This window comes from Sphaeramia orbicularis, chromosome 17 (assembly GCF_902148855.1).
Source record: "Sphaeramia orbicularis chromosome 17, fSphaOr1.1, whole genome shotgun sequence".
Classification (NCBI taxonomy): Eukaryota; Metazoa; Chordata; class Actinopteri; order Kurtiformes; family Apogonidae; genus Sphaeramia; species Sphaeramia orbicularis.
In genome coordinates, this window is record NC_043973.1 from 26,558,443 (window position 1) to 26,579,044 (window position 20,602).

General features: G+C 36.5%; 1 protein-coding gene across 4 annotated transcripts; it reads right to left on the minus strand.

Moving 5' to 3' along the window:
* Positions 1–2,739: 2,739 nt before the first annotated feature.
* Positions 2,740–20,591, minus strand: mylk4a (myosin light chain kinase family, member 4a). Of its 4 annotated transcripts, none has more exons than XM_030160532.1 (15): positions 20,422–20,591; positions 10,725–10,922; positions 10,348–10,444; positions 9,732–10,146; positions 9,006–9,259; positions 8,811–8,916; positions 8,238–8,331; positions 7,787–7,896; positions 6,513–6,654; positions 6,346–6,416; positions 6,125–6,253; positions 5,888–6,040; positions 5,684–5,762; positions 5,435–5,489; positions 2,740–4,371 (listed from the first exon to the last, which is right to left on the minus strand). In XM_030160532.1, the coding sequence occupies exons 1-14, from the start codon at positions 20,566–20,568 to the stop codon at positions 5,436–5,438; spliced, it is 2,049 nt and encodes a 682-aa protein (XP_030016392.1). In that variant the 5' UTR covers positions 20,569–20,591; the 3' UTR covers positions 2,740–4,371; position 5,435. The 4 variants fall into 4 exon arrangements, with proteins under 4 accessions (XP_030016392.1, XP_030016390.1, XP_030016389.1 ...); XM_030160530.1 differs by lacking the exon at positions 20,422–20,591 and adding an exon at positions 13,943–14,861 and having other exon boundaries at positions 10,785–10,922; XM_030160529.1 differs by lacking the exon at positions 20,422–20,591 and adding an exon at positions 13,943–14,861.
* Between the last annotated feature and the right edge of the window lie 11 nt (positions 20,592–20,602).

The following is a 20,602-nucleotide window of genomic DNA, read 5'->3' on the forward strand; positions in this document are numbered from 1 at the left end:
GGGGAGGCTGTGAGGAGTTCTGGGGTCTCCCTGCTCTTTCTTGTCTCTCTGTCTTTTTCAGTCACTGTGTGTGGGTGGTAGGTGTATCAGCTAACAAACTGTAGAGCATGCCACCCAGAGATTCAGGTCACTGCTGACAGCCTACCTTCCCAAAGCCAAGATGGCACCGTCTCCTCAAATGTAACCTTCTTTTCACACACAAACCCACCAGAAAACACTGCATTACCACCGGCATCCCCCCCTTTTACTATCCCCCTCCCCAGGCCAAACAAAGCAACCTCAGCAGCAACTTCTTGCTCATTCTCGTTCATACAGTATACATTGTAGTGTAACACTTGTCAACATCAATAATATTTTATATAATAGGACAAAAAAGTAGACATGTCAGTGAGGTTTTTTTCAGTTAGCTCTCTTTGCTCTGGTGGTCTCTAACTGACAGGAACTCAGGCAGTATTTGTTATCTTTAGGCCCAATAAGTCCATCTGGTTTTGGTTTGGCTTTTTCGAGATCGCCCCTGGAGATGTGGGATGGAGGGGACTCAGGGGTGAGGCCGGGTGATGGAGGGGCAGCTCTTGGAGTTTTTTTTTTTTTTCTTAAATTTAATTTCTCACCATTTCAATCTGGGCCTCGGACCAGGGACTAAGCAACAGCTTCTAACCCGCAGGCTCACAAAAAACTATGTAAAAAAAGTTTACAAAAAACCCTCCCTTGGATGAAATCAGTATCACCTGTTTTGACAAACAACTTGCATGTTCACAGTAATGGCTATTAACGGACTCTGATTCTCTCTGCCTTTGTTTGTAATAAAGGAATGTCTGAACTCTCTCTGAACCGTTCTTGACATGAAACCTTTTTGCATCTGATGAAATGATGTGTGAAAATAAACAAATAGCAGACTAAACAAAGCTGTCAGTCCTCGATAGAACTGTGGATGGAAAAAGTGGAAAGTTTATAATAGTTAACATATCATATTTAAATGTTTTGGATGTTTTATGTCTATTTTCAATGGCAGGCTGGGAGGGGTCATTTGCAAAAGCCATGATCTGCAGCAAAGGCTAATATAATATGAATATAGCCTTTTTTTTTTTTTTTTTGGAAGTTTTTGTGAATTTTAATATTTAATGTATTGCATGAACTGGGAAAATTTGCATAGATTATCATTAAAAAGGAGGTGATTGATCATAGTCTTTCATCCAGCAGCTACATTAACAGTGAGACCTGGTGCTTACTGCAACAAATGCCTTAATAATTGAAAAATCAAGTAACTATCTCAACATTTTTCTCTTTATGTTTTTACTTTTCCTTTTATTTAAGGTTATTTTTTAAAGTAAATGAACAAATTTAGTTGTGTTTGGAACCTTATCATATACGTTGTTATTATTATATTATCTTTTTCACTTGGCTGTAATATATGACATATGCAGTTTTGTAAATATTCCGAAGGCAGTTTTCATTTTTGGCTCTATATCTCTGTTCTTATCCACATGTCAGAGAAGAAACTTCCACAAATGGAGCTTCAGCTCAGTCAGACTCAGTTTTTTTTTTTTTTTCTTGATGAAAGTCAGTTTGTCTCCCTCATCCATCTCTCTTGACAATGTCCAGTATATGCAATATAAATCAAAATGAAATAAATATGAAAATAACCCAAAACTGTGAATTATTTCCTCAACCCTTACAATTTTATAGCTATGACAGGCTTAAACTACTAGATGTAAATGTGGTGAAATACTGGGTTTCTGTGTTTTTGGTATGACGGTTTGCTCTTCTGGTATTTTTGTACAATTAAATACACGTTTCTCATGGTATTCCCCCATAAAGTCTGCACTTATCCCTCACTAACTCTGTGGGTTCAGTAAAATAAGACCTTACTGTCTTCTAAAGGACAGAGCAGGCTGAAAGTTAAGGTATACTTTGTGGAAATGTAGCTTGAAATGGTCACAAACTCACATTTCTGTTTTCGGGCTGTGATTCTACTCGATTTCTTTTGTCTCTAGGTCCTTCTTATGACCTCTGTAGAAATCCTTGATAACCCCCCCCCCCCTTTTACTCCATCATATCTGAGTCAAAGCCCCATTCCTCCAACATCATCATCCCACACACAACGTTTATTTTCTCAGGTGAACAAACTGTGTTGCTCACACTGGCTCCCTCAGATGCTCTTTATTAGGCTCCTGGAATCAGCTGTACTTTCATCTTGACAAGACTATGTGTTTGTATGTTTAAGGTTTAGAATATCACCAAAAATAGTTCTGTACATTGTCAGGGACAGAACTATGACTTAATGAAGCCTGTGTCTAAATGCACATAGCGAAGGGTTCATTTATTAAGAGCATAAAAAGTTGAAATGCTTGGAAGGAAAAAAAAAAAAAGAAAACAGATATTGACTGAAAATGTGTCACTACGAGTAAAAGTTGAATTTATATGACAAGAATGACATGAATTTATATGACAAGTTCTGCATCACTAATAATAAAAAAAAAAATCAAGCTGTCTCTATTCCATTCAAACTAACACAATAATTGAAATCTACCACTTTCACCATTGATTTTTAAGTGCAACAAGTGTTAAAATGTGCTCATTTCATGGAGCAAATAGGACAAGTAAAATTACAAACTCTTTTTAATGCACTTCTTCTTTGTCCTTATTTGGAAGTAGGTGATATTGTTGATGTTATATGGTACATATGGTTTTTATTTATTTTCTATTCTTGTTGTCTTTGACGGTAAATTTGTGAATATTTTTAACAGATAAAAGCAGTTTTCGATATACTTTTTTCTGTGGTATACAACATCAAACTGACTTTTAATCCCAAGTAGAAATAGAAGGAAACATACTTTGATTTAAGACACAAAGTCACTTTATGTACGTGTGCACACTTCAAAATACATGCTGAAATTGCTAACACTCAGTGTATACAACAAGCACTCTGTATTTAACAATAATTCATGTAACATTCACATAAACAAGTGCTAACATATTTTAAGTAACTTAGGCTAAAGTAGGTAGGTAGTGTATTACATTTAGATACATACTAAAGATAAATTTAGAGTGAGCCTTCACGGAAGGCAACTTCACAATGTGGAAAAAGCATCTAAAGTAACATAAATATGCAGCTGGAGTAGCACCACAGTGGTAAAGCAGTTCAAGCATACAGTACAGTTAAAAAAAAATTACAAAAAAAAAAACATATGCTTTGTGTTACATTTAATAAAACAGATATAGACATGCAACCTCTAGCAGAGTCAAAGCAGTTACTAAATTTAACAAAGAATTTAAATAATATATTATTTCTGATAAGACATGAATTGTGTTGAACTGTTACTGTTACTATGGCAAAATGTATTTTCACACATGGATAAAGCAGAATAAAACAAAGAGATAAAGACCATACAATCATTTCCAATGAGTTGAGCTACAGCAGCTTCATTTAAATAAATAGTTGTATAAAGTGCACATGCTATGGCTTGTGACACAAATTCCTTTCTGCCGATTCATGTAATAAACAGGTAGCATTTTATGGATTTTATCAGATACCATCTATATGATATACAATTGCATCTTGTCTGTTTTTTACTGTATGAAATGAAAGCGATAACAGAGTGAAATCATGAAGGATTGTTAGGGTCACATAGTATGTATGTCCTTCTTACAGTAGCACATACAAGGCTTTATCCATGAGCACAAAAGGAAACAGGAGCATAAAGTGAAAGCACAGTCTTCATATTTGGTTAGAAATTAATTCCAAGTGAATTTTTCTGAAAGTGTCAGTGTTAAGTAAAATAAGTGCGCACAATTAATGTTTAAGGCCAAGGTGACACACAAACTCCCATATACAGTGATACAATGACATTAGAAGAGTTACAATATGATGATGATAGTTTACAGATGAGATGAGATACCAGGGGGTGAAAAAATAAAGGCAACAAACTCAATCTAATCAAATCACAAAAATAGATTTATAGACGAGCTAGCATCTTTCTGGCAGAGTTGCAATAGTAATTTACCATTGTAAGATTCACAAATTCTGCAGTTTTAAAAGTTCTGATCGCTGCTGTTCTTTTTATTTTTTCACCCTTTGCTTCTCTACTACTACAGTCTATGAGTTGCACATTCATCAAGAAAAATAAATTTAGATGAATGAATGCAATATGATGCACATTTTGCCCTATCTAGAATTAAAAGACAATTTATTTCCTGTTGATTTTGTACATTGCTGAAACTAACCTAACACAATGGATCACATCTCAGGAGCAGTGAGGCAGCCACAGTATCAGCCCATGCCAGAGGTACGTAGACCGAAATTCAGGTAATTACATGGACAGGAGGGTTGGTCCAAGTGGCCACAGCTGGAGCCATCACATTATCTTAGCCCTGAAATACAAGAAGATCACATAAATGGTACATAAACAGAATATGAAGGCCTCTCTTATACCAGACAGTAACTTCACAGCTTTTGGTTTTGTTGCTTAATTTGAGCCATGCCTCCCCCTTGTGGATAAATTCAAGACATTCAAGGGCATGGGTCTCAAACTCATTTTCTTTCAGGGGCCACATTCAGCCCGATTTGATCTCCAGTAGGCCGGACCAGTAAAATAATAGCATAATAACCTATAAATAATGACAACTTCAAATTTTTGTATTTGTTTTAGTGCAAAAAAACCCCATTAAATTATGAAAATACTTACTTTTATGAACTATCCAAACAAAAACGATCTGACTAACCTGAAAAAAATGAAATTCCTTAAGAAAAATAAGTGCAATTTTAACAATATTCTGCCTCAACTTATCACTTCTACATGTGCGTTATGGATCAGATCTACAAAGACACTAAACACCGAGGAACAGGCAGAAAATGGTTAAAGTTGTGCTTAATTTTCTTTAGACATTTCAGGTTATTCATATTCAGCTTATTCACATTTTATTGTTACAGGATAATTTGTAAATGTAAAAATTTTAATAATTTAATGTTATTTTTTTGTACTAAAACAAAGACAAAAAATTTAAGTTGTCATTATTTATAGATGTAATGTAATATTTTCTTCACATCAAACCGAGAAGAAAATATGGAGTCATTATCTTTTTGTAGGATATTTTACTTGAGATCATATTGGCCTGTATGTGGAACCTGAACTAAAATGGATCTGTGGAATTTTTGCGCTTTACAAATTCATCCCATGGGCCGGATTGGAACCTTTGGCGGGCTGCATTTGGCCCCCAGGCTGCATGTTTGAGACCCCTGTTCTAGGGGATTAAAATACAGATATGATATATTATATGATATATTATTATATTATTTTATATTATATATTATTATATTATATTATGATATTTTATTTCCGTACAAATATCTTAATTTCAACTGGTCACACAGATTGATTAAAAAAAAGGGCAAAAATAGTGTTAATACAGTTAATTCTTAATAAAACAAACAAACCTCAGCTATCTGTTGTAGGCACACATGATGATCGCCGTGATCTGCACATAGTTTTCTGTAAAATAAAGAAAAAATAAATCTAAATGATAATCAAAACAAAAAAAAACTGCTTCCTGAGGCATTCTGTATGACTGATCACTGAAATTACAAGGTTTCAAATAACGTTTGCCATACATTTTTTTTTAAGAATACAGTAAAAATAGGTTGAATTTAACTGCTTTAAAAGACTTTTTTAGGCGCTCAGCATACCTTTGTGTAAAGACGGTGATGGAGGACTGGATCAGACAACCATGGATGTCTTAAAGCTTCAGACGCTGACATCCTCCAACTATACAGAAACAAAAGGATTTAGTCAGACTCTATCTATCTATCTATCTGTCTATCTATCTATCTATCTATCTGGTCTCAGTTAACATGAGGCCAAACAATAAAACAGAGAGAGAAGCTGGATACCTTTTATTCACAACTAGAAGTCTGGAGATGAAGTTTTTGGCCTCTTCAGATGTATCCATAAACTCTCGTTCCTCAAAGTTCCACTTACAGGCCAAGATGTTATTCAGAGTCTCATTGTCATTGTCACCGAGGAAGGGACAGAGACTACTCAGACTAGAAAAAAGGAAAAAGGAAAGAAATCAGTCATCAGCATTTAGATGGTAATATGTGTACATGAGTGTGTGTGTGTTGACTTACAGCATATACGTGATGACACCGAGGCTCCACATGTCAGTGTTGAAAGACACAAAGTCATAGTTGATGACTTCAGGAGCGAGAAACTCCGGAGTACCAAAATTCACCTTGAGCTTCTCCCTTGGTTTATATCTATTTGGAAATGACATTTTTATTATCAGCATGTGCATTTGTGATAAGAGCAGTCAATAAAACAATAAATAAATAAATAAATAAACACTTACACCCTGGCAAGACCAAAGTCAATGATTTTGATCTTATTTGTCACTCTGTTAACGCACAGGATGTTCTCTGGCTGAAAGTCATAACAAAACCAACAAATTATGCAAAGTGAATGATTAAGTAAGCTTTAAGACTTTGGTAATTCTGTCATGAGAAGACAAATAGTGACCTTTAAGTCCAGATGAAGGATGTACATTTTGTGCATGTGCTGCAGACCATCACAGATCTGTCTGATGAACATCACAGCATCCAGCTCCATTAAAGTGTAGTTTTCATCAATGATCCTGTCAAACAGCTCCCCTCCACCAACACTGAGGTGACAAAAACACATACAAACTAGTAAACACTACTTGACAACTACATTTATGCATCATGTGGCTAATGTGTTACTCTATAAATTATCCTGAGAAAGTAACTAATTAATTAATATCATGAATAATATCACTTTTTGCTAAACATTACTGGTGTTTCTAGTTAAAAGGTTCAGTGTGTAGACTTCATTAGCATCTCCCTTATCCCTTTCTAGTACAATTATATAATACGTGATGCATTTATGAAATTATACAACTACATTTTAGAAAAAAAAAAGTTGAGATTTTTTCTTTTTTGTTTTTTTTTTTAGGTCAGCACTATTTTCAAAGTAAAACTTCATTACATAACAGAGATATAACTCCAGTGGCATATTGATAGGGTTACTTCAAAAATATATAAAACTAAAAACCAATGCAAATGCAACATGTCCCACTGAATCAGGCAAAAAATATGAGGCATATGACACATTTTAGTTGATTAAATGCTAATTTTTTTTTTTTTTTTCTGTGTATAGGCTGTACATTTTTACAGTCTGACAATGTAATAACCTACAACAATGTTCAAAAATAACAATTCATTCAATTCATTAAGACATGGTCCTTTTGATTTTATGACAACACTACAGAGAGAATGAAGAGAGGCTAAAGAGTTCCATTTGGCAAAACATATTTTCAGGTGATTATATCCTGATATGCTGATGAAACATAAAAATATATATTATATTCCATTTTTACTCTTAGAAAGCACTAAAATGTACACACTGAACCTTAACACCATACCAAATAAAAAAGAAAGTTACATATCCTCCTGAGACCCATGCATTTTTGTCCTCTGTAGGGGACAAGAGATTCACAGGTTTACTTCAAAAACAAAACAAAACAAAAAAAACACTGTCCACAGTAAAGAACATTCCATCAAAAAAAAAATTTTTAAAAAATCAGAAAAAAATGTTGCATCATGCTGTTACCAATCAAAAAACAATTATTTAATGTAAAAACACCTAAAACTTTTACTTTCCTGGGTCTCAGGAGAATATATTGAGGATTGATTCTTGATTTAAGGTGTTCCAGATGATATTTTGATTTTAGAAATGTAATCATAAATACTGAAAATATAAAAGAAGGAGCATACTATTCAAGTACAAGGATGATGTCATTCCTTGACTCATAAGCTGCATAGAGTTGGATCAGGTTGGCATGGTCCAGATTATTCATGACCTGGATCTCAATCTTCACCACCTCCTACCAAAAACACAAGTGCAGACAGACAGATGCAAAAGGCGGACAAACAGACACAGATGCAGACAAACATGGACCCACAAACACAAAAAACACAGACAAGCGAGCACACACACAAACACGATGAGAGTGTCAGCTGTTCTCTGCTATGAGACAATGCATCTTCTCTTCTAGGTCAAATATTTCTCACCTAGGTGAGAAGTATTCCCTCAGCTTCTGTTCCATGTGGTCTTAGCGTAGCATACGGACTAAAAATTGTCATGTGGTGTGGCTCTCACGAACCTACTGTACTCATCAAAATAGGGCTATTATCATGATGAGAAAATAGACAGGAGACATTGTACCTTCTCTTTCTGACTCCTGGCTTTGATGACCTTTGCAGCCAAAGTGAGACCGGAGGAGTTTTCAACACATTTGTGCACCTGGCCGAAACGACCCCTTCAAGAAAGAGACAGGAAAAAATTGAATCCTATTCTTGCAGAGTGACAGATGCCAACTTTATCACCTATAGGCAATCTTAGAATTCTAGGAACAGTTGTGTGGTAAGGCAGAGATAGTATTTTATATGTTTTCTCATAGTAAATGATGATCTGCCTTCAAACAGAGACGTTTTAGGAGAATGTGGCGTTTAATCTGTTATTTCATTAAATCTGAGCTGGCCTGTGTCTGCTCTTTGAAGACTAGGATTAACACTTAGTGATTAGCTACCAGCTGGCACCAGGGATACAGTTTCAAATACCGCTCAGTCCTGAAGTAAAAATAACTGCAGTGACTCTGAAGTTATGAACCAGGGGGAAGCAGAGGGAGGTGGGAGGTGGGGTTACGCAATTAGGTCTTGCGAGAAACTGAAAACGTCTTTTCTTACTGTCTTTGATCTATGACATATCAGCTGGTGGTTTAGAAAGTACAACACTCACCCTCCTAGGACCTCCTGCCAGTTGATGGTGTAGAAGTTGCTGATCTGGTTGGGCTTGGCCGATACGATGCGGTGATTGAAAGGAGCCGCTGGTGGAGGAATAGTGTCTGAAGAGTCAAAAAAATGATAATAATCAACGTTTATGCTCTGGGCAACATTAGGAGAATATTAGATGTGTACAGAGGTCCTGACTCACCAATAAAGTATCGCTCAGCCTCATCGTCATCCTCATCTTCTTGTTTTTCATCACTTTCTGTGTTCTTTTCCCTTCTTTCTCTCTCCACCATTTCTTTCAGGTCAAAGTTTAATTCAACTCCGTCTGCTTTGAACACAGCCCAGCCATCGGAGTCCAGGTTCTGTTCATCATCTTCTTGTTTGTTCTTTTCAGTCTGTTCTATCTGGTCCTGCTCAGCTTCAGGAGGCAGGCAAGAACTGTTGTGGTCTTCAGCACTGGAACAAATATTTTTGTTTCATTTTCATTATTATTTTTTTTTTTTTTTCATTTGTTTTCATTAGAGATTATTATTATTATTATTATTATTATTGTTGTTGTTGTTGTTGTTGTAAAAGTAGCTAAATGCAAATTGTCTCTGCCAGAAACTATGTGACATTTTAATACAGTCTCCAAATTATGTCTGATCTCAAATTTTATAATATGGATTGAAAAAACATCTAGATCTTCATTATTTACTGAAAACATTAAAAAAAATCATCAAATAATACATCAGGTTAAAGGTGAAGTCATATATTTTGTTATATCTAAATCAACAGGTCAGTTAGAAGTAATATATATTGTATTACATAGAATACATAACATTGTATACATATTAGAACATATTTGCCTTTTGACATTTCTTTTCTGAACTTTAGTATTACTACTGTCTAATTATTGCAGGGTTCACTGTATTTGGACATATATTACCTCGTGGCACTTGGTTCTGTCTGAGTGTCTTCAGCAGCAGAGAGTTCTGTTTTGGCTTCATCCTCAGTTGCAGGACTTTCCTTCTTTTCTGCAGAAATTTCCACTTCTGGCTCTTTTGCTTTCGCTGCATCTTCCACTAAAAGTACAGGTTCCTCTTCAGCTGGAACTCCCTCTCCTTTGTGTACCTCTTGTTCTATTTCCTCTTCTCCTTCAACCTCAACGTGTGTGTCATCCTCAGACAGTTTGGAATCTTCTTGCAGGTTGCACACATCGCTTTCTAGATCTTTGGGGGACACTCCAAGCAACAGATCGTGATATCCAGTGGTGAGCTTTAGATTTGATTTCTCTGTATTCTCCCTGTTCAGTTTCTGTACCTCTTCCAACAGCAAAACCTGTTTCTTATGGGAAACATGATCTGTTAAAAAAAAAAAAAAAAAACAATTAAAACAAAATTGATTTAATAATTGAGATTAGATGATGTTGACCTGATGTTCACAGGACCTTTGAAAGAAAACTCTGATGTTAATTTACACACTTCTGCTGGGTCTCACAGATTATTTTGACTGTAAAAATAAACACTGAAATTAATGCCATATTATTGTAGAGGTAGAATTACCTGCTGTGTCTGGGGGCTTCAGCTTCTTCTGTGTTTTCAGAGCCTTAGGGCTTAGGCTGGGCTTCTCTGTCCCATCTTTCCCTTTATGGTCTTTCAACTGAGAAATACATTTTTTTCAAAATAGCGAAAAAAGAACTTAGTGAGTCATAGTGTTAACATTTATTTGTAAAATGGTCAAAGAAACTATGGCTAAAATACATTGCCACAACACTTTATCCTCTGCTAAATGTATGGTTCATAGTTACATTATGGTTCCACAAAACTGTCTCATTTCTGTCATTTCACACTGACATTACAGCAAACAAGGAGGAACAATGACAAAAACTCAGCCTGAAGCTACAATTTAAAAAAAACAAAACAAAACTGTATGCTCTTACATGATATGTAAATAAAGACACCTTGATGTGTAGACCACAGCACATGCACAATAAACCTACAAAGTTTCCACATTTGCGAGAGGCGAGGAAATGCTTTGGTCCATGGATCTTTATCTTGCGAGAAGGCTGTGGAGTACTGTGCACACATGCAGGAGTTATGTCTTGAGCCCCTTTACTTGCTTTATTAGAGGTAGTTTTCTAGTAAAAAGACAAGATAGCAAAGCTTAGTAGGGTTATATGAAGACACATGGAATGGGAAAATGTCACATTTTAAGCATGAATGGCTATACAGACAGGATGATGAAAGCTGATGAGTCACATGAAATAAACACAACACAACAAATGAATCTGCAGCTGAACAAACCATATAATAAACAGATGACCTGATGAAGTTAGAGTTGCATGAAACAAACACAACAAATGATTCAGCAGCTGAATAAACCATATAATGACATAAATGCACACAACATTAGGAAACAAATCAATTATGAAATTAATTCAATGAAATGACAGATTATAAAATGATGAAAAAGACAAATTGTAAGCAGCACCCCCACTTTTCAGCTAACACATTAGCACATTTATTGCACATCTCCATGCTCAGACTGACTTGTATAATGGCATGCCTTTGATTATTCATGGCAGATGGATAGACGGCAGCAGGGCAGAGAATTTATAGCTTATCACTTGTTGCACTTAGCAGTGGAATGCAATGCCGACCCTGAGCGGAAAATATTACAAGTGACCGTAGGCTCTTGTTCAAATTTCTCCGCTGAGGAAACTCACTAAACACTCTCTGATCAGGTTAACATGGAAAAACCTGTCTTGAACTCGGGGTGTCTCACATTTGTTCTATGAAAGTGTCGTGAGGTCAACAGTAGAGGACATATTTCAAGTGTAGTGTTTCCCCAGAGACAGCAGCGTTTTCTGATTGGAAGAACAGGCATCGCTTGGCGTGATAGTATCTCACACCTCTAAAGGTGGTTGAAAACACCTGACACGTCCTCTGACGACAACAGAAATTCCTTGAAAGGGGAGCCATCATGCAATCAGTAATAATCAGATATGGTCTTTTTTTTTTTTATTTAAATTTTATCCAGCTTGATTATTAATTTATGTTCTCATACATGATGTTGTTTTATCTCATTTCTTCATTTTTACATTGATTTGACAGCATCGTGTTATGTTACCCTGCCCTCTTTACTCTGATTCACTTAATTTATTCGAAGTGTCATGTTTTTGCATTTGCTGTACACATCTCTCTTGTTGTGTTGCTTCTGTTTTAGTGTTTTTACTTGCATCTTGTATCCTGCTGTTGTGCCCTCTGCTTTGTCTGTCAAAGCACTTTGTAAGCTTTGCTTTTAAAGGTGCTATATAAATAAAGCTATTATTATTATTATTATAACCATAAAATCTGACTCTGCAAATTCATTATCAGAAACTTTACTTACATTCAATGTTATGTATTTACACAAGAGTGACTGTGCTCAAGTTTGACATAACAGCATGTATGTACTTCTAAGTGTGTGATAACCTTGCCCTGACGCAGCACTGGTGAATTTGCTTGATTGTAGGTCACAGAGAAAGGGACAGTTTTCACTCATGCAGCTATGTAAGCAATGTGAGTGTGGTGATAACACGCTTTAAAGTGTCTTCAAGTGCACCTCATACCTACAATGCCAGACAGCCCTTAGTGACCTTTTTGTAAGGCCACTGTCTGCCTCATGATTGGATAAATACATCAGGTTTGATTAGGCGGTGATTAGAGGAAATGGATTTAAGTCTAAAAGAAACAAACATCTCAATCTCAAGGATAAAGATAACCCCCTGGCAAACAAGCTACATCACGGTGTATAAATAAAATGATTTACTCATCTGAACCTGTGCCAACAATTCTGACACAGTGGATGCCATGTTAAATACAGACTTTTACTGGAACCTCTAAATCAAAGGGAGTTGGACAGCATTATCCGCAGGATGTCCAATAAAATTTTATGAAGGACTATTTTGTGCCACAGGAAGTTCTGCAAATTGCAAAAACAAAAAAAAAAAGAAAAAAAAAATCCCACAGTGAGGACAATGCCAACAGTAAGCCACATTTGGAGTAACTACTGTTAACTGGCACATAACTGAAATGTAGGCCTATCGTAAGTACCTTGGTGAAGTGAGGAAACTGATTACTGAAGAGAGAAGGGGGGAAGTCTGACTCATCGCAATTTGTTGACACCTGACTCTAACGCATGAAGGGGTTAAAGGCCTTTTGAACCACAAATACTGCAGCACTGGTCCAAAAACAGCATTTCTAGACCAGGCCGCTCACATTTCATCATGGCCTCACGGCGGCTCTCTCATGCTCTAAAGGAGGTCCCAGAGTGTGCCTCCTGCCAAAGAGGCCATGTTGCACTGATGCATGGTTCAGAACTCATCAAATATAGATTTAATTTAGAGCTTTATATAAGGAATAAGTGATGTATTTATTGCACAGTAGCTTATAATAAACACCCTTAATTACTTTGTCCTCAATCAGCAGTTTGCATGTTTAAATACTGTGAATTTCAGACACTACCAATTACCCCAGCCCATTACGTGGGGAATTTAAAACACAAGCCAAGTTACATTCATAGGCCTGAGAACTTTTGGATGGTCAGCTTTACTGCTATGATCATTTTCACATGTTCTGCCAAGAATAACAGGATCCCTATAAGATCTAAGAAATTAAAGTCAGCATTAAATAGCAACTTTTGCACAAACTGGACATTGACACCAACACAAGTTCACAGCGATTGAAATCCTCAAAGCTACTTTTTTGTATTTCTTTTTCTCCTTTTATGGTCATACTGTAGTGTACTCTTATTGAAGAAACCTTTCTATTTTGATCATGTGTATGTAATTGTTTATGTAAAAAGACCAACCAGGAACAAGGGTTTAGAATTAGCAGTAGCTTGAAACTCTTCGTGCCACGTATTGGTTTTCATAGTTGACAATGCAGTCTAACTAAATGAGTATAAATTTCAATAAATGAACTCATATTCAGTTAAGGATATTGAGTGAAACCTTCAAGCCAGATGAAGCTGTGTCCAAGCCAACAATAATATAAAATGACATTCTTTCAGGTTCATAGTTCTAAAAACCTATTTAGACACATATAACGCAGCCTCTGTGACTACAGATCAGGCCCACAACTATGGCACAGGAACTAACAACATGTTTGGTCTCACCTTGTCAAGCTTCTTGGTTAGAGTGTCTGTAGATTTCCTTTTAACAGCTTTCTTGCCTTTACTGTCTTTAGGTCTGGATCCCTTTCGAGCTCCAGGACCTTTGAACATCAGCTCCATAACCCGCGATCTCTTCACTGTCTGTCCAATGAAGCTGATGACCTGCTGCATGCTGAGGACCAGTTTTTCCATTCCCTCGAGCTTCTGAGCCTGCTGCTCAGACCGCTGGTTCACCACAGACATTATGGTGCTCATCTCCTGGCATATATCCCTCACCTCTTGCCCCACGACCTGGGTCTGGTTCACTACCTTGGGTGGCAAATGGATCTCCTCTTTGTCAACCTTCATATTCTCCATATCCTTCTCAATATCATCAATGTCCTGAGACATGCCATCTAGTCGGTTAAGGACCTTTTCTTGTATGTTGATGAGTTTATCCATCTTACTGCTCAATGACTCAATCCGATGTTGGATGACATCAAAGCTTGTGTTGTTGTCATTCTTCTCATCACCTGTGTTCATTACTTCTGAACTCATGGCTTCCAATGTTACAGATATCACATTAAGACACCAAACTGAAACAAAAATAGGGCCAATAATGTCCGTGAAACAGACAAAAAGAATTGTTCAAAAGTCGTAGCCAGTTCTGTTCTTCAGTGTTCCTCACACATTTAGAATTAAAAAGGAAAGACAAGAAAAAAATGCCACTCCAGGCAAAAAAAACAGATCACTCAAACAACCGTATAAAGATTTTCTGATGTAATTATCTAAATTTTTAGTAAAATGGTTTCTGTCTGGTTGGGTCAAACAAAAAAAAAAAAAAAAAACTTTTGTCACAGTTTATCCCAGGAGCCTGCTTCCCTCCACACTTGAAGCGGTATTAAGAGTGGAATGAGCCGGTGTCCCTAAATGTAAATGTACAGCCTACGTCAGCTAGGGTCAAGTGTTTGGGGAGGGGGCTTGGCACTGCCTGGGCTATGAGACATTTGAGAGCCTATGAGTGTTAAGCCCACTACCGTCACTCACCTGCTGGGTGTCAAAATGGTCAGTATACACAGTTCATGTTTAGACTGGAAGTGTGACGATGCTCTTTTTTTTATTGCTTGTCAAATGTCAATAATATACATAACACATCTGGTGCACATTCTTTAGTGGATTAAAAAAGATCCAAAGATTTTTTTTTTGTTTGTTTTGGCAAAGTGGACTGAGCTGTTTTAGATTTTAAGCTAAGCTAAAAATATTACAAAACATTTTTAGTATCATTGAATTTTCTGAAAGAACTGGGCTGCAAGACATTTGGCACTGTGAGTGAGTCTGTGTGTACAATTGTGAATGAAAACCATGTTGCAATGCAGATGTTCTTTGATACTCTGTTGAATGCCTGTAACTTGCTCCTACTGTCAGGGGATATATGAGGAAGCCTGTGGTTCCTGGCCGAGGGGACCTACAGTAAGACACTAAGTCCGTCTGCTGAAAGAAGAGATGGGTGACAGGGATAATTTATACGATGACTACTCACTGACTAAAACATCCACTGATTCATGTGTTTTCACAGCAGAGTAAGGTATCAATTTTACCTTAGCTCTTGTAATATGAATATAATCCATGATCCAAATAAATCAAAACAACAGATGTGTTGATATAATCTCAGAAGATATAAACACATATTAAATTCCTCCACAAACACTGAACTGCATCAGACAGCAAATGCTGGAGTCAAAATCATTAGAGAAAGCAGAATCAGCAATGCATCTGCAGGTCAATCTGACCTGCGATGTGAAAACTTCCCCTTCACAAACTTCTAAATCTAGTGATGACAGAGAGTAAAGGGAATCCAACTCTGCTCAAGCCACCATGAAATAATTCTGACAACAAAGACACAGATTGCAAACTGAACCATAGTGACCTCAGCCAAACTGTGAGGTGAGTTTGGCTGAGGTGACTCACGCACTCAAGCCAAAATCTGGGTTCACGATTGCAATAACCAATGAAGGGTGAGAAGTTGGCAGACACAGTAGACAGTAAGGAGCTGACCTGTCAACTTACATCTAATGTCAAGTCACCCAACCACCATGCATGTTATTCTTTTCTGATATTTACTATAGATAGGAACCAGTGCTGCTTTTTGTAAAGCCTTCAGTAATTTTCCTATAGTGGCAAGACTCCAAGGACTGCATTCCCTTGTATTTTTATTTTCATCTGGGTTCACTCTTGTAAGATGGCTACGGTGGAAAGAACAAATGACTCTGCCGGGGCAGAAACAGATGGGAATGAAACCAACCATCAATCACTCAGGAGGAGACAGAGACGCTTACACCTGTCCTTGAATGCCAACAGATGACAGACAACGTAGGTCATTTGTAGCATGTTGTGTGAATTTGTGGTGCATGAACAGCAAACTTATTGATGTTGTTGTGTGCATGTGAAGCAAACACTTTTTTTTTTAAATAAGTTTAAAAAAAAATAAAAAATTGACAATACCTGTGTTGGATCCTGCAACATGATATTCTCAGTAAATAACAAATTGCCAGTTGGGCTTTTATCTGCTACATGTTAAAGGTTAGCATGCATAACTAAACACTGTCACATTATGTGCTGCATTACTTAGAGGTAGGGGAGCATTTTACGGTGATTAAACCCTGCACGGTTTATAAACAGACCCTTGGCCTCAAAGATGTATGACATAAAGCAAATATCAAGTTTGTATCGCTTACACTTTATGGTGAAACTGGGGCCAAAGAAAGTAACAGCATCATGGGCAATGCTCACAGTCTTCTCTCACCTTCACTGCCAAGAAGCTGTATGTGTACACAGAGGCTGAGATATCACTGCTCTGTCTACTGCTGCATGAGGAAAATGTTGTTTTGTTAATGTGGCAGCAAAATTATCAAGATGTTTTAAGGCAATGTAGTTTATATAATGCGAAACAAACTTCTGTACGTGTTTGCGTCCTGGTGCCTTTGCAGTTTGAACTCTAACTGACATAAGAACATTAAGAGGGGAAAAAATTTAAAGGTAAATTGATATACTGCAAGAGGCTTAGCTTCTTTAAATAGTAAAACTTAAACCTTTTCACCATGCATGCTTTGCAAACCAAATGGTTGTGAAACTGGAAACTTGGATTTGTTTTTTTTCTGTTGTTAAAGTGTGTTTGAATACATAGAAAAGTACCACATAAACCTAACTTATACTATAAATAACAAAATAATACTGTAAGGCTTAACAGGTTAATATTGATATTTCATCATGAGATATCAAGACATGATACTTAGGCAAACATAGATTTATGTGTCTGTGCATGCAAAAAGCTGCTTCAGTTTTTAACATTTTAATCTTGCAAAATAACTAATTAAAGATAAATGCCAAACAAGCATTATTATTATAATTATTATTTTTTGGTTTCAATCATGTCTCAGACGACCTGCATGACCCCCTGTGTTAGATCATTTACTTGGGCACGGGGCATGAAACAAGTGCCTCTCTTATAAAGAACACAATGTCCTGAGAAGTACCAGAGCTGGGCCATGGCGAGTGTCCAGTCACCCCTTCAGCCTCCAGTCTCACGTCACTCAGGCTGCCAGCCCTGGCTGCACTTTCTCTTGGAAAGTTGTGCACTTGAAATTGTGTGGCAGCCATGAAACCCAACACCTCAAGCTAATGTCTTAGACATCTCAATGCACTCTCTGCGTCATCTTTTGGCATGTAAACACATTTTGCTGCTGCACTTTGACAGACTTTTTCATTTTGTTTATAAGGTTATAAAATTACATTAGATAATGTAAGTAATGCTTAATACATTACTTCCCCACACACGTGCATAAATACTAGTATGTCTTGTAAAACATGATAGATGTACCTGCTATCACATTGACTCTGGGGCAGCTGAGAGACATTGGACATGCTTGGATTATTTATGGAATTAAACACACTAAACTGTGTGTAACTCAGTGTCAGTAACTCAGTTATTTTCTAGCATGTTTTTCTTTCAACAACAAGTGGCAATGATCGTCTTTAGGATGAACAAGTAGTCAGAGCATTAAGAAGTCTGATTAAAGGTACTGTATGCTCCACCCAAAAAAAGAAAAATCTCTTCATTACGAAACAAGGATGAAATTGAAAATTTTCCCTATTCATACTAGACAAAAAAGGGTCCCATAACACTTGATATTACTTCCTCTAGCAAACTGTGAAGCATAATCCACATTTCTACAGAGGATTTCTTCTAACCAATAAGAAACATGGGATTCAAGAAACAGGAAGCAAACACATACTGTGTTGTTTGCAAACAACTACATGTGCATGAGGTACAAGCAATGCAGAACACACACAGTAGCAGTCATTATAGTTGTAATCATTTTATTTTTAAAGGTAGTAAATAATATATAACAGTCTAACAATTTTGCAGCTTCATACAGCTCATATTAAAATGTAAATATTACATTTTTGACTGTCAAACAACTGAACTATTAAGCTAACAGTAAGGACTAAAGAAACCCCCAAATAATTACCTTTTTCAGTTTACTACTAAAGTCAAAGCCATTTTATTGCTTCATCTATACACTATGGTTTATCAGTATTTTTCAGAAAAAAATAAAATGCATTGATGTTGAAATGGTTTAAATCTGGTTCACACATTCAAACATGTGCAAGTACCACCCTGATTATTCTTATGTACAAAGTTTTTTTTATTTCAGTCCATAAAAAGTAAACCTCTGTGAATTTGAGTAATACCCAAGTGTAGTACTTTGCTTGTACTTGAAAAAGATGTTCCCAGATGCTCTATTATTAACAGCATGGAAATATAAGACGCACTCTACACTAGGGGACGTCATAAAAATGTTTAGTGACAGAAAGCACCAGGTTACATATGAAGAGCTTAGTCACACACTCATGGGTATCCTACAGTAAATGTCAGTGTGGATCTCTCAAATGCCAAGAGATGAATGCGAGAAACAAGAGAGGGTGAGAGAGCTTCAGCTTATCTATGATGCATTCTCCAACAGCATTAAGGATAACTACAGAATGTCTGAGGCAGAATCCTCAAAGCAGAAATAGCCATTTTACAATGTGATTCAGCTAAGGTGACACATCATTGAAAGTTGTGAAAGATAAATAAATATATTTAACAGACAAACTAAAATAAGAAGTCAAGCTGTAGTTTTAAAAGGATAATAACAAATATCACTGACACTTACTTTCTCTGAAAACTTAAAAAATGGTTAACTGAAGTCTGTTGTATTTCTCTATTCATTTCTACACCTATGCATCCCGGACCAAATGCAAAATAATATGATTTTGAACCATTATGTGGTGTCAGAAAGGTGCAGAAAAATAGAAATTCAGAAGCTATCCAGTCATCTTGTTGGCAGTTCTGGTGCAATACAACTCTGCTCTTGAAGTAATGCTATATATTTATCACAGCAGCAAAGTTTTCAGCACTAGATGGCAGCAGAAGCCTTTCCAACCTGTGTTTACTTACTGCAAAATTATCAGCGTGTCTGACACACTCTACCTCTTGAGTTCATTGTATTTTTGCAGATTTGATTGATTCTACAGACATACACACCATTAAACCTCTTAGCTTATGTTTTATCCTTAATATCCTTAATCACCAATATATTTTTTCACTCTTCTTCACAGAATTACATTACAGTTGAAAGAATTATCCCCCCTTTGTTGAGCTCAGTTGCAAAAATAAACATGACATTTAGATGCAGGACTGAATAGATTAAAAAATGCAAAAGCAAGGTATTAAAAAACATGGATAAAATGCCCAAAAACGCCACTGCTTAGGCATAAATACACAAAAAAGAATGCATAATGTCTTAGAAAAGGATCAGACACATTAAAACATCTAAAGTTATTTTAGTAGTATGTATCCATAAACAAAAAGAGCCTCTCAAATGTAAATAAAATAGAGAAATATACCAGCATTCTAAGCTTTGTGTATAAAAAGACCAGAATAGCATTTAAATTAAATAACACAACTAAGAACACATGCTTGTGTGCTGTATGTTTATTGTTGAGGTAAAAGTGATTATAACTATGATTAAAGCAGACACCCATTTCCATCAGCTGCCAAAATTGTCCCAATCTTAAGAAATGGCTGAGAGGCATTCTCATGAAACATGACGCTACAATGCTCCTCAAAAGCAGCTCTACTCCCCGATGGCAACATGTGTATTGTGCATAATAAGACAGGTGAACTAGATGGTGGCCACAGAATTCAAAATGTTGTTGAGCATCGGTTATAATTGATGTGTTTAGGTGCTTAATTTGCCTCACAGCCTCTCCCAAGATACCAATAAGAATAGCCCAAAGAATAAACAGAACTGATTAATCTCTTGTTATGATCTGCTGTCCGAAGAAAAATATGGATGTCCCTGCAGAGTAGCTATAACGGTAATGTCCTTTGTTAACAAATTAGTGTTTCCTAACAAATGAGTATAGAATGTTATTCATCAAATCATACAGCATTATACCTGAGTGGGTGTTCTGTGCCTCCTCCGGTAGCAGAGTAAATCACTCAGCCTGCGCCAAACATACGAGGCAACCCGACACATGTTGTTCAGTAGCCAAATGTCCCAGCCTGTGACAAAGTTCCTCATGACTTTAACTTTACTCTTCATCGGTCTTCTATAACCTCGCTTTACTTATCTTTAC

Coding starts and splice junctions, on each gene's coding strand:
- mylk4a (XM_030160529.1), bottom strand. CDS start 14,476: ATGAGTTCAGAAGTAATGAACACAGGTGATGAGAAGAATGACAACAAC. Junction 5,763..5,887: donor CTTCTAGTTGTGAATAAAAG/GTATCCAGCTTC, acceptor GTTTCTGTATAG/TTGGAGGATGTCAGCGTCTG. Junction 5,490..5,683: donor ATCACCGTCTTTACACAAAG/GTATGCTGAGCG, acceptor TTTATTTTACAG/AAAACTATGTGCAGATCACG.